Source organism: Meriones unguiculatus, chromosome 4 (assembly GCF_030254825.1).
Source record: "Meriones unguiculatus strain TT.TT164.6M chromosome 4, Bangor_MerUng_6.1, whole genome shotgun sequence".
NCBI classification, from domain to species: domain Eukaryota; kingdom Metazoa; phylum Chordata; class Mammalia; order Rodentia; family Muridae; genus Meriones; species Meriones unguiculatus.
This window is the reverse complement of record NC_083352.1, coordinates 54,403,828-54,423,872: the sequence shown is the minus strand read 5'-3', so window position 1 is coordinate 54,423,872 and position 20,045 is coordinate 54,403,828. Positions and strand designations below refer to the sequence as shown.

General features: G+C 44.5%; 1 protein-coding gene across 6 annotated transcripts in view; it reads left to right on the top strand.

The window, feature by feature from the left end:
- Palld (palladin, cytoskeletal associated protein) overlaps nucleotides 1–20,045 on the top strand; it is a 407,054-nt gene that overhangs the window by 363,823 nt on the left and 23,186 nt on the right. For 4 of the 6 annotated variants that reach the window (XM_060381838.1, XM_060381835.1, XM_060381836.1 and 1 more), the window contains 5 exons: nucleotides 3,659–4,330; nucleotides 13,309–13,444; nucleotides 16,359–16,457; nucleotides 17,211–17,261; nucleotides 18,455–18,676. In XM_060381838.1, coding sequence (XP_060237821.1) covers nucleotides 3,659–4,330; nucleotides 13,309–13,444; nucleotides 16,359–16,457; nucleotides 17,211–17,261; nucleotides 18,455–18,676 — 1,180 coding nt within the window. The remainder of the gene's footprint in view (nucleotides 1–3,658; nucleotides 4,331–13,308; nucleotides 13,445–16,358; nucleotides 16,458–17,210; nucleotides 17,262–18,454; nucleotides 18,677–20,045) is intronic. The other 2 variants (XM_060381839.1, XM_021660561.2) reach the window with 1 other exon arrangement.

Here is a 20,045-nt window from a genome sequence, read left to right as displayed (position 1 = left end):
GGAGGGAAATTCGACCCCAGATTTTTTTTTTTTTTTATATCAAAGGTCAAGGTTCTTGTTTATGCTGGAACATCAGGTGTGGAGAATAAACCAAAGGACAGGCACAGAACCTGAACTGACTCTCACCTGGAGTATGTTGCCCTACCTCTTCTTCCATTTGTAACTGGACCATGACAGGTGTTTGACAGAAACTCTGGGCGGTTTTATTTCCTGAATGATTGAAACTTCAAGAACTATAGGGTGTGCTAAGAGTGGGGAACTCCTTAGACTTTTTGAATTGGGGGTGTGGTAAGGAGAGGAGAAGAAATAAAAGAAGCTGGGGAGAATTTGATGGATTGGTTGTGTGTAACTGAAGAGTTGAGCACTGTGGCATTGAAAACATAGTTGTGAGTAAGGCTTTTTAGAAGCTTGTAGCCCAGGTTTTCTTGCATAAGCAGGATTTCCAAAAAAGGGTTTGTTGTAGCTTCATTTTCAGAGAAAAGCCAACAGGATAAAGAAGTGGCAGAACAAGCCATTTAAAAATAAAAAATGACAAACAACTTATGACAAAAATGACAAGCAAAGGGCATGGGCAGATTTAGCTTTCTGGTATCTTTGATTCCTTTTGCCTTCTTATCTCTGTGAAAATCAACTTCCATAAAAATTAACCTTATGAAAATGGAGACAGTGGTTTAAAATTGTACATTTCATTACTTCAGAATTCTGGTGTCAAATCCATTTAAGAGCTTAAATAAAACTGTCGTTCAAGGAGGAATCAAGTCAGAGGCTAGGAGATTCATAGTCAGCTCTTGGGTTCCTGTTCCTGCCTCGGTTTCCTGCACATTTTGCTCTTAACCCCAGGCTGAAGCACTGGAAAGTGGGAGAGTACCAATCCTGGCAAAGTTCTTCATATTTATCCTAATATATAATAGTTGCCAAATCACTAAATTATTCTGAGTGAAGCCTTGGCAGCTCTGAGGCCTTTTGGCATTAGCAAATTTTGTAGTTTTTTGTGTTTTTTGTTTTGTTTTTTGTTGTTGTTGTTGTTGTTGTTTTCTCCAAATAGACTATTAATGGCGGAAAAGTAATGGTGGTTGGGGCTTGAGTCAGCTGGTCACTTTGTGTACACAATCAAGAACAGAAAGAGATTATCTAGTTCTTCTTTGAGCAAGATTGGTTTTATGAAGAGAATCAAAACCAACATAGGTGGTTCTAGGAAGCCATTCCTTCATCCTTGATAGAAGGCCTGTGGTCTCTGGAACTGCCCCAACACCACCCAGCTTTTTTGCTGATGCAGGCCACACTTAAATTATCTTCATACACATCTGTGGCTCTCTTGCCACTGTGACGTGTAAGGCTGGCAGAGTAGGGGGCGCAGGGGCTTTGACAAAGCCACCAGATACAGTGTCAGCCGAAGAGCGTGGTGCAGTGTGCCATAGCTTAGAGGCATGAGGAGCTAGGAAAGGCAGGAGATGTGGATAGTGTTCTGAAATCAGAACAAGAGTGCTGGATAATGGTTTCTGGAGCTGGTGGGTGGCTTTTACAAGTTCTATTCCTAGTCTGGTCCTAAACACGAGAAGTGGGAGCACATGTGCCGGACAGTCTACCAAACCACACAGACATCTGGAATTTCATGGGAGTGGCGAGTCTCAGCAGCGGTCGGGCTGCTTTTAAAACACTCAAATTAAGTTCAGTAGGATCCCACGAAGCCCTTTGTTATTAAAAATCCTTGATGCCTTACACAGATTAAGAACTGAGAGCCAGCTGGGAGGGTGGGATTGGGAGGAGACGAGGAAGGGGAACACAGCCAAGATACAAATTGAATAAATTGTAATAAATGATAATAATTTTAAAAAGAACTGAGAGCCATCCTCTCTTTGCTGCTTTCAGTTCTCCAGAAAAGATTTCTTTGCTTTCCGTGGATATACATGTAATCATTCTATGGATAATTATCAAAGGCATAGGGGGGAGGTTAGAATTTGTGATGTCCCATCATCAGACAACACCTGATAACAAACCCTCAGCTTCTTTGCCTGAGCCTTCCATTCTCTTTATTGCTTTCAGTTTATGGAACCTTTATTTTTGATGTTTAAATGCCGGGGGATAAAAACAAACAAGCAAAAAACCCTTTGGCATTTCCTATAATGTGTGCATGTGTATGCAAGTGTGTAGTGTGTGGTGTATGCATGGTCGTATGTGTGTGTGTATGTGTGTGTGTGTGTGTGTGTAGGCTGGAGGCCGATGTCTGGTACCCTCTTCGATTGCCCCCACCTTAAATGTTGTGGCAAAGTCTTGCTGAGCCTGGAGCTCATTGTCTCTACTGGCTAGATTGCTGTTTGCCTGGGGACCCCTGTTCCTGCCTCCTTAGCACTGTGGTTACAGGTGTGCCCAACTTCAATGTGGGTTCTGGGGATCTGAACTCAGATGCTCATGTTTGACGCAGCAAAGAGTGTATCCACGAGCCACCTACACACACACACACACACACACACTCTTCCCATTTTTTTCAGTGTTTAAAACTGAGTGCAAAAACTTTGCCTTCTTATGGAACTGCACCTGCTTGACCAATCTGCTTGTTCAGAGCCAACTCCTTTTGATCCATCAGCTGCTATGCTGACCTGACTAACCAACGCAGATGTACATTTAACCTAAACAAGAAAACTTTTCAGTAAAAGAGTGAGGTTCTAGCTCTTACCTGCTCAGGGTCTTCTATTTAGAAAAAAACAAAAACAAAATTCAGCTGGAGAGATGGCTCAGCACACAGGAGGCACTCAGATTTTACCTTCAGGAAAATGACCCATACACCCATGAAAATAAATCTCATTATAGCTAGAGATAACGTTGAACTTTTGGTCTTTGCAACTTTAAGGATTACAGGTATGAACCAGCATGCCCATCTTGTTTTTGCTTTTGTTTTTTGCTTTTGAGACCGGTTCTTGCTCTGTAGCCCAGGATGCCCTCAAATCTTCTTCAATCCTCCTGCCTCAGCTTTCTCCCATCATAAAAAACACCACTCCTTTGCATCTAGTTTTAAGGGGAAAAACCTCAGCTTGTCATGAGTATTGCGTCGATAGCACTGAAGGAGGCAAAACATTAACTGGGATCTATAAAAATAACTTCAAGTTGCTTTTATTTTTAATTTTAGTTTTCTTGTTCTGATAAAAATCCCCCCCCCCCATTGTCTACAAATGGCTTGGAAACTCATCTCCAAATTTTTTCCCTTAATGCTTGGTCTGGTTCTGTTAACAACGTGGCTGTTGGAAATTAGACAACAGCGTCATCGTAATCAGCAAACTGGTCTGGCTCATCTTACATGGAGTTTAATGTTTTGTTTTTGTAATTATGTACATGGCGGGGGGGTGCAGGTGAGTGCGGTGCCCTTGGACGCCAGGGGCAGCTTCACCCCTGGAACTAATTATAGGCCATGGGGAGCCATTGGTCTGGGAACCTAACCTGGTCTTCATCAAGAGCAGTACTTGCTCCCAGAATTCCCTTCCATGGAGTTGACATGAGCCATCGTCATTACCATTCCCTGCTTTGTGCATCAGCCAACCCCTTTCACTATGATAACTTGTGCCATATCCCGGGTCCATGAGAAACAGGGTGTGCATGAGCACGTCTCTCCACCTGGGATGCACCCCCTCTCTGAAGCTGTCGTTTTTTCTCTGTGTGTCCCTAGGGATCCTCTGAAGCTTCAGCAACTGCAGAACCAAGTGCGCCTAGAGCAGGAGGCGGGCGCCTGGCCGCCGGCGCCCCCGAGTGTCCCTTGCAACAGCAGCAGCAGTGGCAGCAGCGCACCCCCGTCGCCGCCCTTCCCGCCGCCGCCCCCCTTCCCCGAGCTCGCGGCCTGCGCGTCGCCGGTGTCCGCGGAGCCCATGAGCACGCTGGCCTCCCGCACCGCCACCATGCAGCCCTCAGGCTCCTTCAACTACGCCCGCCCCAAGCAGTTCATCGCGGCGCAGAACCTGGGTCCCGCGTCGGGGCTGGCCACGCCCGCCTCCAGCCCCAGCTCCTCCAGCCTGCCGTCGCCGCTGTCGCCCACTCCCAGGCCGTTCGGCCGTGTGCCCGGGCCGCCCTTCGTGGAACCGGAGGCCATGTGGGGCCCATCCTCGCCCTCGCCACCGCCGCCGCCGCCGCCCGTCTTCAGCCCCACTGCGGCCTTCCAGGTGCCCGACGTGTTCCCGCTGCCGCCGCCGCCGCCGCCGCTGCCCAGCTCCACCGCGCACTGCGCCTCGCCCGCGCGCTTCGGTCCTGGCCAGACGCCTGCAGCCTTCCTCAGCTCCCTGCTACCCTCGCAGCCGCCACCCGTCGCTGTCAACGCCCTGGGGCTGCCCAAGGCCGTCACCCCCGTGTGAGTGACACCTGAGCATTTCCGGCACACCCACCGGGCTGCCCTTGCACATAGCCCCCATGACAGTGAGCCCCCTGCCCACACACCCAGGAGTTCCTAGTAGCCTCTGATACCCCCAAACACACTTTATACCACCCATCCTTCAGACATCACACCAGCACCCAAGTGGCACCGTTACCGAGAGGCTGTCTCTTCTGAATGCAGCTGCTTAGAATTCTCAACCAGTGAAATCTTGGCCGTGTTTCCACAATGAGGGTGGCCTTCTCTGCCATTCATACGGCTCACATTACTTCGCTTGGGTACATTACTAAGAGATAACGTAAGCACACCTGTGATCCCAGCACTCGGGAAGGCAGAGGCGGGTGGATCTCAGTGAGTCTGAGGCCAGCCTGGTCTACTAAGCAAGTCCAGCCATGGCTACCCAGAGAAACCCTGTTGAGAAGGGGGAGGGGAGGAGGGATTCTTGTCCAACTAACATAGCACGATTCTACAGTCACTAAACTTCGATGAAATCATCCCTGTCTGCTTGACTCTCGAGCTCATACTCTCACCACCAAACTAAGCCCTATTTCAGCTTAGTGTTAAACTAGATGGGTTTGGGTTGAAAGACTAAGCATAATTAAGAAACACTCCTTTAAATACATGTAGTGAGAAGGGGAAGTCAGACATGGCTACCTTAGTACTGCTTTGTTGCTGTGAAAAAAATAACATAGCCAATTTGGGAAGAGTTTAGCCTGGACCACATGTTTCCAGAGTCCGTGGTGCTGTTTAGCGCATTCATCAAGCAGACAAGCCTGGCGCTGGAGCAGTAGATGAGCGCTCACAGCTGATCCACAAGCAGGAGTCTGAGAGACTGGACCTCAAAGGCCACTCCCAGTGCCACACCTCCTCCAAGGCCTCACCTCCCAATCCTTCCCAAACAGTTCTGTCAACTGGGAACCAAGCCTTCAAATATATGAGCCTATGGGGCCCATTCTCATTCAAGCCACCACAATGCTCTTCTGTGTCACCATGTTTAAGTAGGGGGGCATGAACTCAGGTGGAAAATTATGAAGTGGCTTAGTGCCTCATCCCCAATAGATCACTGGACTCTTCTCTTAAGATTCCTTACTGCAGAGTATCTAAAATCTATTGCTTCTAATCTCATACCAACAACCTTAAATTTCTTTAAAATTGCTAAAGATGCATTATTTACAATGCTTTTGTAAAAAACTTCTAGACAGAGATCATGCGGGTATTGACAAGATCTGTTGGAGCATAAAGTGAGAAAAGGCTACACTAGCACTTCTTTCATAGCAGATTTCAGAAACGGGCAATTGTTGGTTTGGGGGTGTGGCTCTGTTGTCAGATGGCTTACCTAGTATGCACGAAGCCCTGAGTCCAGCCCCCAGTACTCCTGTAATCCCACCATTCAGGTATAGGCAAAAAATTCACAACTTTAGGGCCATTCTCCTTTAAATATCAACTTTGATGTTTGAATGCCAGTCTAGGATTCATATCTTGCTTCCTGGAAGCCAAGCAAGTACCATATAAATAAATAATCTATCCTAGAACGGCACACACAAAACTTAATCAGAGTCATCTTTCAGATGCCTTGTGTGGTCATGACCTTAATCATCTGAAGTGAATACAGAGGTCCCTTCTGAGCCTCGGCTTTGACCTTCTTCTAAGGATGGCCCTTCTGAGGGCCCGCAGCCTGTAACAGGAGCTCCTGCTCGCCATCATCAGCTGTCTGTGTCACGAGTAGTTTTTGGAACCAAAGTATAATTATCACCACAAAAGAGTGCAGACATTCCTAACATTTCTCTAAAAATTAGTGGAGAAGCCACACTGATTTGTGCCCGTGGAAACTGTATCAAAGATTTGTCAAGCTCCGTGCCACCCAGTAGTAGTGGCAGATTAGGCCTTAGCTCTGTGCCAGCCAGTAAGCCACAACTTTGTTGTGGCTGTCCTCTAGCCCTGAAGGAACTTCCCGTCAGTTGAAGAAGCTGAGTCTTTGGTGCCATGTTTTCTTCTGACATACTGTGGGCATTTCCATCTGGGGGGAGAGGGACTCTCTGTATGTCAGTGTCAGTTCTGGGGGTTGGATTAGACCATCTCCATTCTCTGGCTCAGAGGCACAGTGGCTTTTGCTCACCCTTAGTATTGGACTCTGTTCTCTTAAAGCGGTATGGCATAGCCACAGTGTTCCAGTCTCTTCAGTTTGGTTTTTGAGACAGAATCCCACCATCATCCTGGGATCACACACATCTGCCACCATGCCCATTACAAGTCAGTCGACCCCTCCTTTCTCTCTCAGTCCTTCTCCTTTCTCCTGTCTCTCTCTGTCACCCACCCTTCACCTCCAACTGTCTCTGGCTTTTTTGAGGGAAAGTCCCATGTGGCCTACACTGGCCTCAACCTCACTGTCTTCCTGACCTTCCCAAGTGCTGAGATTACAGCCACATGCCACCATACTTGGTGTACAACATCTCTCATGCCCTCTTTTATAGAGGTGTGACTTGAAACGTTACCCCACGATTGTCAGAAGTAAGGATGTGTGCCTGCAGATCTTTGGTGCGCACATACGGAGAGCATTTATCCTAAAGCACCCAGCTCTTTGGAAACCTTCCCGTGCCCACTCTTTCCTTTCCTCTGCTTTATAAGAAACAGGCAGTGGGGACAATCAGAGCTCTGCAGGCAGTAAGTGAGATCTCCCAGTGAATAGAATAATCCCGGGCAAAGAGGGTGTGCTGGGACCCAGCCTGGAGGGCGTTGTCTCTGTTCTCTAGTGACTGATCCCTGGGATTTCCAGACTAAAGAGAGCAGTTACAGACACGACATAGCCCTCTAAGGAGATGTTTGGTTGTGACCAATTCTGTTTGCAGTTAAATGCCAGAGCTCTGGAGCATTTTAACTCATTTCTCAAGGCAAGCCATTGGTTAAATGGTAGCCAGGAAACAGAGAACCCAGCAGACATCCGGGGCATCAGAGCTGGCAGGCATCTCGTTATTCCTGTTTCCCTGAGGCAGATAGGTAGGTGCCATGCCACTCCACACTGAAGGAATTGGAAGCATCCCTTGTGGTCCTGTTATGAGGCATCGACAGAAAGATCTGTAGCCTCCTGGGCCCCTGTTTTCCAGCAGCTTTGTAGGCAAGGCCTCCAGGGCCCCTGCAGGTGATGGTTCTGTGAAAATGACCAAGGGTAGCTCATTCACTCTCCATGTGGGCGGTCCTATACCAAGTCGTAGAGAGTGAGTGTTGTGTGTGCACCTTCCTCAATTCATACCTTGCAGAAAATAACGGGAAGAACATTTAGCATTATGAGTAGGTAACAGTAGTCCTTTAAAGAAGAGGTGATGGCACTCAGTTTGTTGTGCTTTAGCCATTTTAGTACAGCAGTAAAATTCAATTAAAAGCAGAACTGATAAAAAATACTATTGTTTACATATTCTGGAATGTATGCCACCCTCAGCTATATTGAGGATCCCGGAATGCCTGTGCTTTCAAGCCCTGAAATGGTTGTGGAACTGAGTGACCCTCAGGCCTCTCTACTTAGAGCTGCTGGAAAGCCAGGCCTGCACTCCAGCTGTTGTGCTCTGCAGAGCTGTTTCTGTCCTATTCACTAGAACTGACCTGGAGAAGTGTATCAAGGGGAAAGCATTTGGTGGTGACCTGACCTGGCAGATTTTGCCTTCCAGGTGCTTCTGTTCATGCTCAGACTGCTTTTGCCCCAACCACATGGATACTATTCAAAATGGCAAGTAAAGTACTGTCACAGCCAGGATGAACAGCTCTGTGGTGTTCTTTGCACAGTTGGGCCTAGTGTATACACGGAAGTAGAGTGGGAGGCCTGTTCCTGTTTACGGGCTCAGGTTTGCCTCTGGGTGGAGATTATTGTGAAAAGGTCTAGTTTGAGTGCAGTTTTCCTTGAATAAGCGTATCCCCAAAAGGAACAACACCCTTTGTCGGCAGCTGCCTTCTTACTTCCTAATGAGCTGGCTCCTCTTCCATTGTCAGAGGCAGGTCCATGGAAAGAGGCAAGCCCACAACCCCGTCACTTCCAACTTAAGCAGACTATTCAAAAGCTTTCCTTTCCCTGTGTCTCCTCTACTCAAATGCTCCGTTTTGATCTCTAACCCCGGCCTTCCATGTTACTCTAAACCCCATCTGCAGGTTTTAACTTGCTTTTCTAAGATATTTTCTTAATTATTTCAGTGAGATGCACCTCCCCAGCCATTTTTTAAAGGTTCCAAATTAAACTATGTGTGAGAAATGATGTCTTCACTATCTCGTCCCTCATGGTTCACAGTGACTATGCAATCTGACCAGAGGGTCTATACACTACCTACCCAGATCTCCATATACAGGTAGTAACTTCATGTCACATGACTATGCTAATGAAAGCCATTTATTTACATATCTGACACTACCTGGCACTTACTGCGCCCACAGAATGTCCTTCCCTTCATTCTTTTTCTCTGCTGTCTCAGTCACCTCCACTGTAGAATATGATTTCATAGACAGTGGGACATTATTTTCACCAGTATTGCATCCCTCTCATCTAGAACAGAGTGGAGCTCTGAAAAGGCAGTCAGTCAGTATGGGTGATTTGTACATTCCAGAAAACTTAGATTCTTTTAAAACCCTTCTCCTCATCCATTTTGTTCCTCTTGGCTCATCCTCCTCCTGTAAGACAGTGGAAAGAGAGGCTATGAAGACAAAGCTGTTTTTCCTCATTTTTATACATGAAATATCTAGTGTGTAGATTTTCATGATGTCACCCAGGAATGAGAGCTTATAAACCAACTGTATTTTTTTTTCTTTGTTTATTTGATTGGTTGGTTTTTTTCCCTAGAACTAAAAGAATTTGCATTAGTGGGTTAACCTACCACTCTGCCTTGCCAAATGCTTAGTAGTTGTTTGTGGAATTAGCTGATTAAACTGCTCTTCCAGCTGATTGACTCTTGTTAGAGTAGTGATTGTTCCAAACTGATACTATGTGAGTTCTTTCAATTCTGTTAGTGAAGAACAACATCTTAAAACTAGGAGCAAAAGAGAAATCATGTGCATTTCCTTCCAGTACTGCTTATCTTGCTTGTTTGGTTGTCGATTGAGACAGGGTCTGGATATATGGCCTAGGCTGGCCTGTAATTGGTGATCCTCCCGCCTTTGCCCCCTAAGTACTTAGATATCTGGCATAAGATGTTATTCCCTGCTGCATAATACTGATAATCTTGTTGGCTTTCTACATTTGACTTGTTAAAAATAATGTAGAATGGGAAGGGTTTTTATTTGGGCCAAGGGTAGTCTTATACTATTGACACGATAGATAGTTGAGCGGCAGAGACCACCTTAGGACAATGACTTCTCAGTGAAATATTCCAGAGCAGCTATCCTAAGTACCTCAAAAAGAGTCAAGTGTACCGGGAAATGCTTTCCACTCTAGTAACAACAGGTGCTCCCTGCCTGAGACAATGAAACTGTCTATAGACACCAGCTCTCGGCCTCTCTCATTTAAATGGTCCGCTCTGTTCTTGACATTCACCTTCTTTTGCCTTTGTTTCTTATTTGTGCCGAGAACGCGGCTCTCAGTGTAGCTGGCCTGCAACACAGATTCCTTCTGTCATCAGAGGCTGCTCATCCACAGTTGTGCAACTTGGCTATGCTGCTTAGGCTGAGTAACAGCGGGAAATCACATGCGTGTACGATTCATGTACAAGACTTTAGCTGTCCTCGGTTTTGTCTTCCAGGTTACCTCAGAAGCTAGCTGTTCTGTTTCTCACGCTGTGGCAAAAGCAGCACAAAGTTCTCTTCCAAAATTGTGCAATATTTATTTGTCCTGAGCTTAGCTTTTCACGCGTCATCTGATTTCAGAGGGTATGGCACACATGTTCTTGACCAAGGAGGGAAAGGAGAAAAAGAGAGAAGTGAAGGTAGAAACACATATATTCACTCAATACAGAAACATCTGGGTGTGCTCTGTGGTGAACAAAAGCAGCCATGGTGGGAATGAGACCATTTCAGAATACAAGTAATCAGTATGATGGATGCATGAAGGATACAAACAAGGTATATTATCACTGGGATAGACTTAGGTACATCTTTACAAGGAGATATTCAGGTGATGACATAACCAGAAAAAAGTCTGTATAGGAAACCTAGAAAACTGTGAGGGTTTCTGTTAGTGACTTCATGGTACTAAAAACGGAATTCTAAATCATAATTCATTTGCTTAATTATTAATTATTACTAATGCATAATTCATTTCCGTAAACAAGTTTGCTCCCTGTGTTCTGCCTCTTCCCCTCTCCCTAAATCTCCAGATCACTTCTCAGTGAGTAGAACCAAAGTTAAAGCTGCCACAGTATTTATTTGTTTCTTTAATGTTTAACTCTAGTGTGCAGGGGCAAATTTGCCTGGACTAGATGGACCTGGAAACAAGGGTTTTAATTGATAGGATAATTTCCTAGGCAAATAGCAAAAGACTCGGTTACAAGCAGATGAAATACACAGGATTTGCTGACTTACAAAACAAGACTAGGATGGGACAGCGTATTCCTACAAGAGAAGGAAGAGGGCCCTTCCTCCCTTTATGTCTTCTTTTGGAGATGGGGGCACACGACCTCCTCATCCCACCACCATCACTCACCTCTCAGTGGCCCAGGCATGTCACCTACCTTTACTAAAATAGCTAATACTTAGAAGGGGGAAAAAAAAACCCATCTCAGATTGGCTGAGAACTAGCACCAACTAGCATCAAGGCCTCTCTAAGCTCCTGCATCGGGGTAGGAGATGGCCTCTCTAAAAATTCAGGATAGACACCCAGCAGAATCAGGAACATTCAAGAAGGAATCAGAGACACGTGGACCGTGGAGGAGGATGTCTGCTGGGAAGACTAGATGCACAGCCTCCAGGATACCCGACATCATGATTAGTGTAGGGTAGGAGCCATGATGAGTGTAGGGTAGGGTCCTTACATTTTCCGCTTGCATGCTTCAGGTTTATCCCCCTCCCTGCAAGGCTTATCAGAACAATAAGAAATCAGAAGTTGGCAAGCCCATTACTTCTTATCATAGTAAATAATGAAGTTAGGTGGTGATGCCCTGACGCATGTGCAGTATGCTTTTTATTATTATTTACCAATAGCCTATTATAAGGTATATAATTTATAAGTATTAATAGTGTATTGGTAATAAATATGAACATCCATTTCTTGTACCTTTGAAATCCTTATTGTCACCTTTCACCAGCTTCGTACACTAACTGTCCTCCGAGCTAACCACTACTCTGAATTTCTGAGTTGATAATTCTCTTCTTTTTATAGTTTGCCCACATGTGTGTTTCGCTGAGTTTGTTTATCCATCCTTCTCTTGGATCAGAATCACCCAGGGAAGTTATTAAATAAAGACTGCTGAGCTTCAGCCCAGAGTTTCTGCCTCTACTGAATCAGGTTTAGAATGATGTTGCAGGTCCGCTCCTTGGGGTCATGGTGACTCCTTGGTCCATACATTCAGAGAGCTGCTGCTCCTAGCACCAGACTTTAGCTTTAGCCTTGTTATACCTGGAAATACGATATGCATTCTTCTGTGTCTTGATTGCTTGCTTGTTTGTTTAAACCTCAAATTTCAACCATGTTGAATAGGGTAGGTAGGGATGGGCCATTCATTTTCCCTTTACATCTCTCATTGATTTCTACCCACTGAGGTGATGACAGAAGAGAAAGAGAACTAGGAAGCAATTTGCTTAGACAGCAGCAATGTTCCACACCTATCCAGCACACAGCATTGGTGCCCTCTGGTGCACAGCACAGGAATTGCTGCAGCCCTGTGAAAGAATGGCCCTGCTGTGTTGCTTACCTACTGTAAGAATTCATATTTAAGGCTTACCAGCCATAGTAAGACATCCAAACCTGCCATAGCACCCTTCTGTAAAACCACCCCAAAGATCTTATAACGCAGGCATACACTAGTCAAATAGGATTCGCGGAGACAGGAGGGGATGTAACAAATGTAATTTAAGTAGAAAATCCTTAATATAAAAATCCAATTTCTGAAACCCTACCAAATGCACACTGTTGAGCATTCACATGCTACAGGAAGTGGAAAACCCCATACCTATTTTCCTGTGATAGGTCATCTTCAAAATGCAGGCACACTAAGAATTCTATGTAGAATAATTCTTGTGTTATATGGGATTTTAAAAGGGCACATGAAGGATTTTCACTTTTTCTGGACAGAGTACTGTACTGTCCAGGAAGGGTTTGAACTTGCTCTGTAGCCGAGAATGACTGAACTCCTGCCCCTTTTGCCTCCACCTCCTGAGTGCTGGGATGACAGGCATTACTCAGCCAGTTTTATCCCTGTGCTCAGTATAGAACCCAAGGTTTTGTGCATGCTAGGCAAGCACTCTACCACCTCGGCTACATCCCTAGATCTTGGCCAAATATTTCTGACAAATGATGCTACTCCTGTACTGCTTACAATGAGGCAGTTCTTGTCACTGAATACTGAAGGACCAGAGAATTTTAAAAGTCATGAAAGAAATTTGTCCTTTTTAACATTCACACATTGCATTCATTTTTATATATTTTATATGTTTTCAATAAGCAACCTTAAGAAACTTGTCCAAGATCAAGGCTGAGGCTAGTTAAGCCTGATAGCAAGCCACATCACTTTATTACTTCATATTACTACTCCCTAGGATTAAAACACGGGCCTTCCCTGTCTGGGACATTTACCTAGCCACTAAAGATGTTTCCTCTTGGGTATCTGAACCTTCTCCAAGAACTGGTTCCTTTTAGTGTTTTCTGAACTCCCAAAAGCACCTTTCATGGTTCCCTTCATATGCTGGAACATGCTAGAACGTAGGTGCATTAAAAGATAAACTATGGACGGCATCTTGCTACGTTGTCCTCTCTTTGTTGAACTTGAATGTGGTCTTGGACTTGCATATTCATCTAGCAGTTGACTGTATTACCTTCTGGTTTTGTTGCGCAGGGGATTTCCAAAGAAGACCAGTCGGACTGCTAGAATAGCCTCTGATGAGGAGATTCAAGGCACAAAGGATGCTGTCATTCAAGACCTGGAACGGAAACTTCGCTTCAAGGAGGACCTTCTGAACAATGGCCAGCCGGTACTGATGGAAAAGGGGCTGAGACTTAGGACCCTAGCTCCCCGCTGCCCAGATCTCTCCCCCTGGTTCACTGAGGCTCACTTTCATAAGCCTTGCCCACCAGATTCTTTCATTATCTCTTTATCTCAGCATCCCTCTTAGTGGGTAGGAGAGAAAAGGAAGCAGTAATGGCAGCAACTAAAGTTGAAACCACAGCAGACGATTAATGATGCTGCTATAAATGGTCCACAGAGATTCCATCCACGTTAGGTGGCTCCTTGAGAGGAAACAGGAAGACAGTCTGGGATAGCTGGTACCCAGAAGCAGTGAACTGGAATGAAAGTCTAGAGAAGCCTATACTAGTAAAGTCACTACCAAGGTTGAGTCCTGTCCTCTCTGACTGAGTAGACACTGTCCTATCACCTCACCACTATCCCTGCCGCACCATCCTGTCCCTCGTTTTAAAGCAATACTGCTATACTTGACAACAAAACTACTTATGGGTTACCGGCTATCTCCATCAATCTGATGAGAAAGAGATGGTTCATCCGCTACCTCCATATTCCATAACTGTGTTGGTTAGTTTGCTTACTCTTTTCTTATCATCTTAAGAGTTTTCAAAAAGGGCTGGGAGAGGTAGCAAATCAGGTAGCCCCAACATAGGAGAGTCTTTTCTGGCTTTATCATGAAATGCCAGAAAAGTAAGCTTGGCCCTTCAGCTGAAGGAGCCTCTGAATAAAACCATCTCAGATGCCTTTTCAGAACAAAAAACACTTTAGTTTTCTGGGATTTTTTTAAATCATGAAACATTGAAAAAAAATGTGGATGAGCCCTGTTTAATTGGCAAGTTGGAGAACAGAGGAATAGGTGCTAATTTTAATGATTAAGGGCTCTTAAGAAAGATTAAGCTTCTGCTGAACTTTGAGAGGCCATTTCACTGGGACCTGAGGCTCTGCACAAGAAGGAAGTTTCCCCCCCCCCCCAAACCCTACTCCTGCTCCCAACCCTACCTGCCAGTGATTGCACACAGCATGGACGCTTTCCCTGGTCCTGTCAACAAAAGCCTTCAGAAGATTAAACAGATGCCTATGGGAATTTTTTTTCCTAGCCAGGTGAGGGCATCTCTCCAACTCCCTCCAGCACAAACTTTTTTATTTAAATATTTCTTATGGATGAGGGTTCTCTTGGATTAAAAATAAAACTTCTGTAAGCTACAATTCAACCATATCATTGATATCCATACTTATTTGGCTTGTTTATATTTTATAACTCATTTATGTTACATGATTCATATTTATCTGTTTTGCAATAAGTAAACATTTATAATCAGCTTCATCAATCCCACATTTGATAGTTTTTAGGACAAGAAAACTGAAGTTTCTTTTTTTGAGTTTTTCATGTCGTTACATAATATTCGGTTACTTACTTTGACTTCTGTGGACAAGGGCTTGTATTTCCACATAGCACAGTGGCATAGAAACCAAACTGTGAAGTGAGGCTGGCTTCTGAGGGGAGCAGGGGCAGCTTATGAAGGAGTAGGTGTCCATCACTGTTGCTGCCTATCAGGTGCAGGTTTACCACTAAAATTCTCCACCAGAACATTAGGAAGACTTTTAAGAGAGCAAGGATCTAAAACCTCATTAGAAAATTAAACTCCCTCATGTCAGAAAGCTTGATAAAACCACTTTGCATAATCACACTGGACCGAATCATTCAAACATCCTCTTCTTGTCCCCTGCCATTTCTTCAGCAAATGAAATAATTTCAACCTTAGGGCTATCTGGCATTTGAACTGTTTCACTTCCCACTTTCAGCTGGGATGAGAACTAGCAATTACTGGAAACTGCAAATTCATCCAACATATTTATCTGATTAGAGAATGTCAAATAGTGTTTGTGTTGACATTTAGAAGTTTGATGTTTTGTCCAAAATAAAGTTTACACTTTCATCCTTTTTAGAGCCTTCCCTACTAATTAGTGCTGATCTCTAATCGATCCCTTGTTTGAAAATGACCCTAAAGGTATTTGTGGATTCTAAAAGTTCCTCCCAGACCCATACTTCTAAGGCACATGGGACTCGCGTACAAGAATCATGTCAGCAGACAACAGAGCTGCTGGCATGCCACTCATAGGGATGGCCCGGCAGAATGGTACCAGCCATCCGCTGGCGGCCACAAGAGCATGGTTTTCCTCCCATGGGCAAGCAGTGTGCGTCTGGGAATGAGGGTGCCGATGCTGCCTTTGGCACAGACTTGTCCTTACTTCAGCCATTTCTTTGTGGATTCTATTTGCCTCAGGTTGCTTACACCCCACCGCAGCCAAGACAGTGTTCTTAGAGGTGAAGCTGACCTCAAACTCCCATGTGCTCATGTTGATCGAGCGGAGTCTGCGTGTCACATGTGGTGCTAACTGACTTGACAGGATTGTTTCTGCCAGCGACGCCTGCCTTTCCTCTCCGTGCTCCACTTGCTGCCCTATTGAGCAGCTCTCTTTCTGCCACTGGCTGAAACCGACATGCATGTTCTGAAGCCTGTGAAAGCCTTTGAAAAGAACAGCCTTCCTCTGCTGTTATGAGACGTCCTTTTTCCTCTGGGTTTTTTGCTAAGATAAGGACAGCACAGCTATCCTCTGTGGTCTCAGGCTTGTAATTTATCATTCCCTTGGATCTGTATCCTATCAAGTAGTAGCTGCCAGGATTCCTTATCTCATCTCCCAACATTGGATTAGACTACATGGAGCAGGAACAGGAGAGAAAAGACAAAGTAAAGGAAGCCGGGAAAAGAAAACAGACTCTTTAGGCTAGAGCTATGAAGCTCAAGAGAGACTAGTTACAGAAAAATGTCCAAACCTATTTTATGTTTTTATTCCTTTTCCATAAGCAAATGCATAGTTGTGATTGCCCCTCATTGTGTATTTCTGTGACTTATTTTGTGCAGAGACTAACATATGAGGAAAGAATGGCTCGCCGCCTGCTCGGGGCTGACAGCGCAAATGTCTTCAACATCCAGGAGCCAGAAGAAACAGCAGCCAATCAGGTACCGCATTGCTCTGAGCTTCCTGAGAAATAATCAGCACTCTGCCCACTCTCCCCACACTCCTCATGGACTCTATTCTTGCGATCAACTTTGTGGCAAGTAGCAGGCAAGTCGCAGAAAAGGAGACTGCTGTCCCATCGACGTCATAGGAGGTGCTCAATGCTGAGTGATTGTTGGAGCCTCCCAATAACTAATTGATATTACTGATATTGATCTGGTATTGAGCGGCATGTCTTTTCTTTCTGGTATCTTTGTGTTTTTCAAACTGTCCTGTGCTTTAACTCAAAATGGTTTTATATGGAAAGACCACTTTTCATCCACACTCTCTGAAGTAAGCTAATAAATGTCCCATAAAATGTTCTTAAATGTCAGCTAAAACTAGAAAGGGGGACCTCTGTCCTCTTTCACATAGGTGATCATAAAACACTAACTGACAGATCTAAGGGGCTATCTCATGCCCCAGTGCTACTTAAAAAAGGTTATTTGTGGGTCTGGTGTAATCTGCTTTATAGTTCTATCACTCCCTGTTAGAGTTTGTAGATGTAGTCTCCGATGAAAACCGAATGAGCGAAAGAGGCCCAAAAAGCTTTAAAGCAAGCCTTTGATTCCAAGGAAGTCTCCCTCCTTCTCCTGTCTTGGAGGCTTCCTTCAGTCTGGAAGCTTCACTGTGCTCAGTATTGCCACCACACACATTCATTCAAAGGGAACTAGAAATCTCGCTATGTTCTCACTTCTTGTTTTCTGCCATTACAGGATGTTGGGGCTCCTCGGGCTTCTGTAGGGGGTCCTCTGGATGGTCAAAAGGTTAAGCTCTACCCCTCTCCTCTGTCCAGTCTCCCACTGTACCTACCTTCTGTGCTTCCTTTTGTGTCTGTATGTCTGTCTTTACTGCCATGTGGTAATTATAAATACTGTGGCTAGTAGCAACTTTTCATGTTGCTACCAGATGGTATCATATAGTATCAAATGAACCTATTTGCTACAGAATGTCCCTTTTTTTATCCTTTATCTACACACTTGAGTTTAATTCTAGCGTGAGTAAACACAACAAACTTCCCTTCCGGGAGTGGGGTGATAAATGGAACAAAAATGTTTGTGGTATATGGTTTTGTAATTTTATTCAGACTGTTCTGTTCCTTTCCTCAACCCAATAAACATTTTCTCGTTTGGTAACTTTTTAAAGAAAAAAAGCATAATTAAAGCAGTCTCTTAAGCCAGCGTGGCAACACACACCTGTAATCCCAGCATTCAGAAAGCTGAAGCAGCAGGATGGTGTAGCTTGAGGCCAGCCTCGGCTACACAGCAAGAGCCTATCAAAACAACGCAAAGGTCTCCTGCTTAATATCACCCAGGGAATATGTGATGATGGGCTGGCTTGTCTGCAGGCAGGAAAATGCAGGCTCCACCCCAAATACTGACATGTAACAATAGAGTATTGGTGTTTTTTTTGTTTTCAAACGAGGTTGTGGCTGTACTGTCAGTCTTGCTTTTGCTTAAGAGATGAGCTCCTCTTGATAGCTTTAGCCTTAGGAAGGAGCCCCTAGGTAAAATGGGTATTGTGTGTTTAAAAAGTACTAAAAATAGGAAAACATGGTTCCATCTTCCCCTTGTTCACTTGAGGAAATTCTGTGTGCCATGGCAGCTGCTCGCCCCATACAGCAGTAGCCTTCTGAGGGGCACCCACCCACATCACTTTTTACCCTATAGAAGAGACCAGTGTGCTTTTTTTCCTAGGAGTTCAGAATAGATAGCCTTCACTTCTGTGGGTATTTGGTTGTTTATTTATTTATGGTTTTTGTTTTATTTTTGGGAATAGACTTGAAGGTGGTTCTAAATACCACACAAACTCAATTCTAGATGTTTTCTGCTTTCCTATGAAAGCTCCTGTTGAGCCCAGATCATGGTTCACTGTAAAAATGCCCCACCTTCCCATGTTTGGTTAGTAAGGGGGCCTTATCCCAGGAGATGTTGACATGGTCCCTCTGTGTCTGGCCTAGGAGTACAGAGTTTCCAGCTGTGAGCAAAGGCTGATAAGTGAGATAGAGTACAGGCTGGAGCGCTCGCCTGTGGACGAGTCGGGGGATGAGGTGCCCGACGCAGAGGTGCCCGTGGAAAATGCAGCAGCACCCTTCTTTGAGATGAAGCTGAAACATTATAAGATCTTCGAGGGGATGCCCGTGACTTTCACATGCCGAGTAGCTGGGAACCCAAAGCCAAAGGTAAGCAATCAATAAATAATGAAAAATCACTGTTTAAACATTGCTGTAACAAAAAAGAAAAGCAATGGAGGAGGAAGAATTCCTCCAATTGCACCTTTGCTTCATCAGAAATAATCAAATCACTAAAAATGCATTATGTCTGCTCTTGTTCATTCCCCTCTCACCGGCCTTCCCCACCCCTTCCCCCCTCCAGCTGGTTCTGCCACCTAGTTATACACCCCTTTACTATTGTGACCATCTCATTACCCTGTAATATTTGCAACTTTAGAAAAAGGTTTTCCATGTTTGGGGGGCACACTTGGCACAGCACATGTCTGGGGCTCAGAGGACAACTCACGGGAGTCCATTCTCTTTTACCACATGGGTTCTAGAGATGAAAAGCGCCAGCTCACCAGCCCTAAAACAAAGCTTTTAAATGGAATTTTCAAATGCAAATACCTTGACAGAGTTGGGTTAGAATGTCAGTGTGTGTGCTCAGATTTCACATATATCTACTTTAAAGAAGTCATTTTTAAACATAAGGGACTAAAGTAGGCTTCTGTCAGGAATCAGTCACCATTTTTTTTTCTTTTTTGGTTACAAGAGGAAAATGATGTGGTTTTGAAAGGAGGTGCTAACGGTGAGTCTGGAAGCTGTGGGTGCATCTCAGTGAGCAATGCTCTAGGCTCGTGGTATGACCTGCCTATCTGCCAGCTGTGTAGTTCACAGGCAATCACGAATCATCTCACATCTGTGCACAGGTGGTTGTGTTAAAGGGGAGGGAAGGAGGTGCTTTTATTAAAGAGATATGATAACTATTAAATCTTTTATTTGTAGCCGGGGGTATATTGGCACACACCTTTAAGCCTCAGGAAGCAGAGGCAGGTGGACCACTGTGAAATCAAGGCGGGGTCTACAGAGTGAGTTCCAGGCAAGCCAGAGTTACATAGTGAGACCTTGTCTCAAAAATGTTTTCTTTTATTTGATCAAGATTTATTTTTACCTAATTATTTTAAATATAGTTTTGTCAGTCCACCCTATATATTTAAAAATTGTGCCTTTCAGCTACACCGTGTTCTTTCTAATATAGTGGGAAGAGTTGTTATTATAAACATTGATCATATGCATCTTGATCTAGAATTACAACAGTGGCCTTCCAGCTGAGACTGACTTGTGTGTGCTGCCTCCCTCCCTGGTACTCTTTGTTTGTTTGTTTGTTTGTTTGTTTTTTATCACAAGTCACCAGAAAAAGATTAGAGTCTTTTTTGTTCTATAAAGCAAGCTTTACACCTTTATCTTACAAGTAATACATTTTAATTGCCAATACATAAAAGAAAGGAAAAATGCATATAATGCCACTGCATAGAGCTAATCACTGACAGTTGTATAT